Raw genomic sequence first — 7680 nt, forward strand, 5'->3', positions numbered from 1 at the left:
CTCTCAGCAATTTGAATATGATGGCCCTCTCGACAATTGTAATATGATGGCCCTCTTGGCAATTTGAATATGCATGGCCTTCTCGGCAATTTAAATATGCAATGGCCCTCTTGGCGGTTTGAATATGAATGGCCCTCTCGGCAATTAATATGCAATGGCCCTCTCGGCAGTTTGAATATGCAATGGCCCTCTCGGCATTTTGAATATGCAATGGCCTTCTCGGCGGCTTGAATATGATTTTGACTATGAACGTCGTCTTTCATCAATATTTGATATGATGATAGGTATTTTTTTTATCATAACATCATTTTCATCGGTATTTCGCAACCTTAAGCGGTAGATACTAATCTTTAATCTGTCAAATACCTTCTTGATCAAATGAAGATGTTACACTCACTAATTGATATATGCTGGATATGCTCTCCTAAACTAGTTGGTTGGCAAATATAGCTTCTTTGATGATCTTGCTATACCCTGTATCCACAAAAACATGTTAGTTCTAAAACACTGATCTGTGTTGAAGTCGCCTTGCTCCTAGTTTCGTTATCTCTGGAACTTTGTCTGGTAGATCCAATGAATCGCAGTAGACAAAAGACAAGATCATATTAAAACATTTGCTAGGTATGAAGTTTTAAAACAAAAATTTTAAAGAAAATCTCTGCCAATTAACTGTCACGACATGCACGACACGAACAAAACCCTTTGTCTCAGATTTTGACATGATAGGTAGCTTGCTGGCAACTTAAAACCCTTAAGAACACGTCAATTTGAGGCAATTGAAGTTGACTTCGAAGGTCCGAGTATCCTTGATGGAATTTTTGAGGTCCTTCTCAAAAAATTTGTCCCAGTTAGATGTTTCAAAAACAAATCTGATGATGATCACTAGAGTCTTGAATTTGAGATCTCCTCAAAATTATTCTCAGTTGCACATTTCGATATGATCCTTGACTCTTGTTTGTAGGAAATGATTCTTCTTGTAGAATTTTTGAGGTCCTCTTAAAAATTCTGTCCCAGTTTCCATTATGAGGGGAAATGGAAATCTTATTGGGAATATAACCGAACCCTTGTGGCGCTTAAGTATCCCGTTGAGGCGGGAATCAGGTCAAACGTAGTTCCCATCTCGAGAAGTGACAAGAATAGAAAATTTTATAAGGGAAACGACCGAGGCCGACATAGGCCGCCTACGTATCTCATTCTTGAGAATTCAGGTCGAACGTAGTTCAAGTACAAGGGGAATGTTTCAAAACATAATGCGACAATGATTATAAGCAAACTGCAATTACAAGGAAATAAAGAAAAGAAGTATCATCTTTCAAATGTAGTATCTCTTGACAGCATCTGAATTGATAGCTTTGCGCCACACCTGACCGTCCATCTCTGCTAGAACCAAAGCTCCTCTTGATAGTACTTTGTGGACAACATATGGTCCTTGCCAGTTAGGTGCAAAACTTCCCTTTGTATTCGTCTTGATGAGGGAAAATGCGTTTCAACACCAATTGGCCTACCTCAAATGTTCGAACTCTTACTTTCTTGTTGAAAGCGCGAGTCATTCTCTGTTGATACAACTGGCCATGACAAACACACTCATTCGTTCTCATCAATCAATGTAACTGCTCATATCGGTCACGAACCCACTCGGCATCACTCAATCCAGCTTCCTGAATAATCCTTAAAGATGGTATCTCAACTTCAGCTGGTATCACTGCTTCTGTTCCGTATACCAATAGATAAGGAGTTGCTCCAGTTGAGGTTCGGATTGTGGTGCGGTAACATAGCAAAGCATAAGGCAAATTTTCATGCCAACATTTGTAGTTGCCAATCATCTTTCTCAGTATCCTCTTGATGTTCTTATTAGTAGCTTCCACAGCTCCATTCATCTGAGGGCAATATGCAGTTGAATTGCGGTGGGTAATTTTGAATTGTTCACATTGTTTGTGATGAGACTCTGGAACTCCAAAACGACATATCAAATTGTTGCGAACAAAGTCGGCCACAACTTTCTTTGTCACAGCTTTGTAGGAAGCAACTTCGACCCACTTGGTGAAGTAATCAATGGCGACCAAAATGAACCTATGACCATTGGAGGCAGCAAGCTCAATCGGTCCAATAACATCCATGCCCCAGGCTGCAAATGGCCAAGGAGAACTCATCGTATTGAGCTCGTGGGGTGGTACTTTGATCAGATCTCCGTGTACCTGGCCTTTATGATATTTTTGGACTAATCGACCACAATCATTTTCCATAGTCATCCAAAAGTATCCCGCCCTTAAGATTTTCTTTGCTAATGTAAACCCATTCATGTGCGTCCCACAAACTCCAGCGTGCACTTCTTCAAGCAATTTTGCGGCCTCTACAGCATCCACACATCTCAGTAATCCCAGATCGGGTGTCCTCTTATAAAGAACCTCTCCATTCAAAAAGAAGTTGTTTGCCATTCTTCGGATTGTTTTCTTCTGAATACTTGTTGCTTTTTCAAGATATTCGCCAGCTTCTAAGTATTTTTTCACATCGATATACCATGGATTCCCATCCCATTATGCTTCCACATGTGAACAATGTGCTGGTTGTTCTTTTAAAACTATCTCAAGTGGATCGATATAACTCTTTTCTAGGTGCTGTATCATGGACTATATGGTTGCAAGGGCGTTAGCAAGCTCGTTCTGTATTCTCGGCGTGTGTCTGAACTCGGTTTTCCTAAATCTTTTGCATAATCTTCGTACCAATTGTACGTAAGGCAAGATTTTAGGATTCTTCACCGCCCATTCTTCTTGAACTTGATGAATCAACAAGTCTGAATCACTGATTATTAGTAATTTTTGAACATTCATGTCAAGAGCCATTTTAATGCCGAGAATACATGCTTCGTACTCAGCCATGTTATTAGTGCATCGGAATCTAAGCTTTGCTGTTACTGGATAATGTTTCCCCGATTCGGATATCAACACTGCTCCAATTCTTGATCCTCTAAAGTTTACTGCTCCATCAAAGAACATTCTCCACCCAATTCTTGATTCTGTTATTAGTGCATCGGAATCTAAGCTTTGCTGTTACTGGATAATGTTTCCCCGATTCGGATATCAACACTGCTCCAATTCTTGATCCTCTAGAGTTTACTGCTCCATCAAAGAACATTCTCCACCCATGATATGATTCTGATATGTCTTCCCCTACAAACAATACTTCTTCATCAGGGTTTTCAGCAAGGTGATCGGCCAAAGCTTGCCCCTTGATTGCTTTCTGAGTCATGTACACATTATCGAACTAACTCAACAACATTTTCCACTTTGCTAGCTTTCCTGTGGGCATTGCTTTCTGAAATATATACTTGAGCGGGTCCATCCTCGAAATGAGATGTGTTGTATAAGCCGACAAATAATGTCTCAATTTCTGAGCAACCCAAGTCAAAGCACAACAAGTTCTCTCTAAAAGGGTGTAACGGGCCTCATAGGATGTGAACTTCTTGCTAAAATAGTATATCGCTCTCTCCTTTCTTCTGGTCTCATCATGCTGCCCCAACACACACCCGAATGCATTGTCAGAGACGGATAAATATAATAGCAAAGGACTGCCCGCACGTGGTGGCACCTACACTGGTGGATTCGAAAGGTAACTCTTGATGGTGCCAAAAGACTTCTGACATTCTTCGGTCCATTTGGTTGGCGCATCTTTTCGTAGTAACTTGAATATAGGCTCACATATCACTGTTGATTGAGCTATGAATCGACTGATGTAATTCAGTCTCCCTAGAAAACTCATTACTTCCTTCTTAGTCTTTGGATGAGGTAAGTCTTGAATTGCCTTGATCTTGGAAGGATCAAGCTCGATACCTCTTCTGCTAACTATGAATCCGAGCAACTTCCCTGCAGGTACTCCAAATGCACATTTGTCTTGGTTCAACTTCAAATCGTACCTACGCAACCTGTTAAAGAATTTTTCCAAGTGTGTCAGGTGATCCGAACTCTCGCGGGATTTTATGATGACATCGTCCACATACACCTCAATTTCTTTGTGGATCATATCATGGAAAATGGTGGTCATAGCTCTCATGTAAGTGGCTCCAGCATTCTTGAGGCTGAACGGCATCACTCGATAATGGTAGACTCCTCAAGGTGTGATGAATGCTATTTTTTCCGCATCTTCTTCATCTATTAGAATCTGGTGGTATCCCGCAAAGCAATCCACAAAAGATTGCAGCTCATGCTTAGCACAATTATCGATGAGTATGTGGATGTTTGGCAAGGGGAAATTATCTTTCGGACTTGCTTTGTTGAGATCCCGATAATCTACGCATATCCTGATTTTTCCATCTTTCTTCGCCACTGGAACAATGTTAGCCAGCCAAGTGGGATACTTGGTCACTTCAACAACTTTTGATTCGATTTTCTTCATGACCTCTTCTTTTATCCTTAAACTCAGATCGGGCTTGAACTTTCTAGTTTTCTGCTTTACTGGACAGTACTCTGAATTGATAGGCAACTTATGGGAAACAATATCAGTGCTTAGCCCTGGCATATCATCATAAGACCAGGAAAACACATCGATGTATTGTCTGAGCAGCTTGACCAATTCTTCTCTTTCTGTTGCTGCCAAATGGACACTGACTCGGGTTTCTCTGGCCAACTCGTTATCTCCCAAGTTTACTGTCTCTGTTTCATCCATGTTGGGCTTTTTATCGTCTTCAAGTTGCCTCAAGTCCTCGGTAAGGTGTTCAGGCATCATAGTTTCCTCGTTATATTCTTCACATTCATCTTCATCGACCTTACTTGGTTCACCGTGTTCGTGACATGTCATGACATTGACAGGTTTAGATTCATTTTTACTGAAAAGAACAACAAATCAACCATGTTAGATAGAAAGAATTTAAATGTATTTATTGAAGAATAATTCGTAATGACAAGATAATCAATTTAAAATAAACGAGGCTTTCATTGAAATTTTAAAAAGGAGTACAAACTTTTGGTCATGACTCATGAGTCATTTCCTTTTTAAACATTACGATGAAAAATAAAGTGACATAAATGGTGGTTTTGGGCCTCGTCCGAACAACACCGATTTTCAAAAATAAAACTTCAAATCTTGTCTTTGTCTACCAAGTCATTCGATGGATCATAAGTGGAGTGGCCACCCAATTCTGTAGCATGTCTCCAGATCCGGCATCTCGGATGGTGGGTGTTGTTGTGCATTCTACCGAGATCACATCACAATCTTCTTCATCAAACAATCTTCCCATCCCTTCCACTAGACCATCAATCTCAGGCTCTAAAGCTTTAGCAACAAATGACTGGTACAATACTGGAATAGGCTTTGGTATATCACAGTCATGCTTCTTCCTTGTTCCTGCATCAAACAATTCTTCCTCTGTTGGGGTATAACTGACGCCGAAGCTGAAATTTTGAAGTGGTATAGGAAGAGGTTCGAATATGACATCTAAATTCTTGCCTAACCCACACCCAGGTTCAAAACCACTTCTCAGCATGGTTGTGGCTAGCATTTTATGCATTTGCGGCATTGGTACTTGCTGTGTCGTATCTTCAAAAGCAGCATTCATTATCTCCACCATGTGAAAGTCAGTACCCTGAGAAGACTCTTCAATAACTGGAATGGAGAAACCAGGGTAACTGCAATTACTCCCTTCACCATGGATGACGATTTCATGATCCTCCTAGATGAATTTCAAAAGTTGATGCAATGTGGATGGGACTGCTCCAACAACATGGATTCATGGTCTTCCTAGCAATAAGTTGTAGCTCGTAGATATACCCATCACCTGGAATTCAGTGACAAATTCTGCAGGCCCCATTTGGATACACAACTCTAGTTCCCCCATGGTTTCTCTTTGCGAACCATCAAACGCCCTTACATTCATACGACTTTGACGGATTTTCCCTATATCATAATTTAGCTGAGTAAGGGTTGATAATGGGCAGATATTGAGTCCTGAGCCATTATCAATCAATACTCGCGCTACAAACTTGTCCCTGCACTTGACGGTAATATACAAGGCACGATTGTGCATCACCCCTTCGAGTGGCAACTCTTTTTCTCGGAAAGAGATTTGATGACTCCCAATGACATGACTTACCATAGTGGCTAGATTCTCACCACTTGTTCCCGTCGGTACATACGCTTCATCAAGTACCTTCAACAGTGCTTTTCGATGGTACTCAGAACTCATTAATAGAGCCCAAACAGAAATTTGAGCGGGACTCTTCTCCAAATACTTGACAATGGAATACTCCTTAGGCTGCATTCTTTGCCAAAATTCTTTAGCCTCACCCTCTGTGATCTGCCTTTTTTGGTTCTCCTTTCTTCGTGTCTCCTGAGTCAGTTCTTCTGGAATGTAGCATCTTCCAAAATGTGTCATCCCTTGTGCGGTAGCCGCTTGTATGATAAACTTTTCTTTGGGCTGGTCATTGCTTCTTTCTTTTGCCAAAATGAATGCCTGATGAGGTGCAGTTATTACCACAAACTCTGGACGGGCCTTTATGGTCAACGAGGCCACTGTTGGTATAAGTGAGTTGACAGTGGCTTCACCGATAGTCCCATTAGCAAGCCAATCTTCGTCTCTTTCAATCATGTTGATGGTAGCTCCTCCATGATTCGACAATGGGTTAAGGTTCACATTGGGGGAAGGGGCTTGGAGAGTGATGACTCTGTTATCGATCAAGTCTTGAATCTTATGTTTCAGATTGATACATCCTTCTGTATCATGGCCTGCCCCTCCAGAATGGTAAGCACATCGTTGATCCGCTTGAAATAACTTTGTTGTGGGATTAATTGTCCTTGCGTCTGCTGGTTGGATCAATCCTGCCGCTCTTAGACGCTCAAAGAGTTGGGTACGTGTTTTTGCCAAAGGAGTGAAAACTCTGGGAGGCTTTCTTTCGAGGTTAGGACGGGGTAGATTATTGGCATTTGGGTTGTTTTGTCCGGGATTTTGGTAGACTTGTGCATTGGCTTGGTGATTTGGTAGTGTGGTTTGGTAGGTTGATGGTTGGTTTTGGTAGATAGGCGGTGGTGCTTGGTAGTTCTGTTGTGCATAGTAGATTGGAATTGGAGATTGTGGAGATAGTGGGTAAATATTTGAGGTGGGGAATCGGTTGGAGTTTCCAATGGCAGAACTAAACCCAAAATACCTTTGCGGCCTTGCCCTCGGGGTAAAAGATACAGCAGACACGTCCTCTTTCTTTTTCCTAGCGAATCTTGTGGCCATGGATGGTGAGGATTTGTTGGCGGCCTGCAAGGCAGTGAGACTTGTAACCTTTCCAGACTTGAGGCGATCCTCTATGGCTTCTCCCATTCTGATCAGCTCCGAAAACTTCTGTCCCATCATGGGCAACATTCTTTCATAATACTCGGGCTCCTGAGCTCGAATAAAAGCAGAGGTTATTTCACTTTCGGTCATCACAGGTTGTACCTTTGCAGCTTCTTTCCTCCAGCGGCATGCATATTCACGATAGTCCTCCATGGTCTTTTGCTTGATTTTTTCCAAATAATATCTGTCGGGGAAAGCTTCGACATTAAACTGGAATCTTTCCAAAAAATCTTTGGCCAAATCCCCGCGGAGTTCTTGAGATGTGAACCATTCTAACGCCTCCCCACTAAGGCTTCGACTAAACAACCTCATAATTAATGCATCATTTTTCTCGATACCCACGAGTTTGTCACAATAAGCTCGTAGGT

General features: G+C 41.6%; 1 protein-coding gene across 1 annotated transcript; it reads right to left on the reverse strand.

Moving 5' to 3' along the window:
* Nucleotides 1-1601: 1601 nt before the first annotated feature.
* LOC107059717 (protein NYNRIN-like) lies at nt 1602-2435 on the reverse strand. The gene has a single exon (XM_015306516.1). The coding sequence runs from the start codon at nt 2433-2435 to the stop codon at nt 1602-1604; it is 834 nt and encodes a 277-aa protein (XP_015162002.1).
* Between the last annotated feature and the right edge of the window lie 5245 nt (nt 2436-7680).

This window comes from Solanum tuberosum, unplaced genomic scaffold (assembly GCF_000226075.1).
Source record: "Solanum tuberosum cultivar DM 1-3 516 R44 unplaced genomic scaffold, SolTub_3.0 scf00036, whole genome shotgun sequence".
In the NCBI taxonomy this organism is placed as follows: Eukaryota; Viridiplantae; Streptophyta; class Magnoliopsida; order Solanales; family Solanaceae; genus Solanum; species Solanum tuberosum.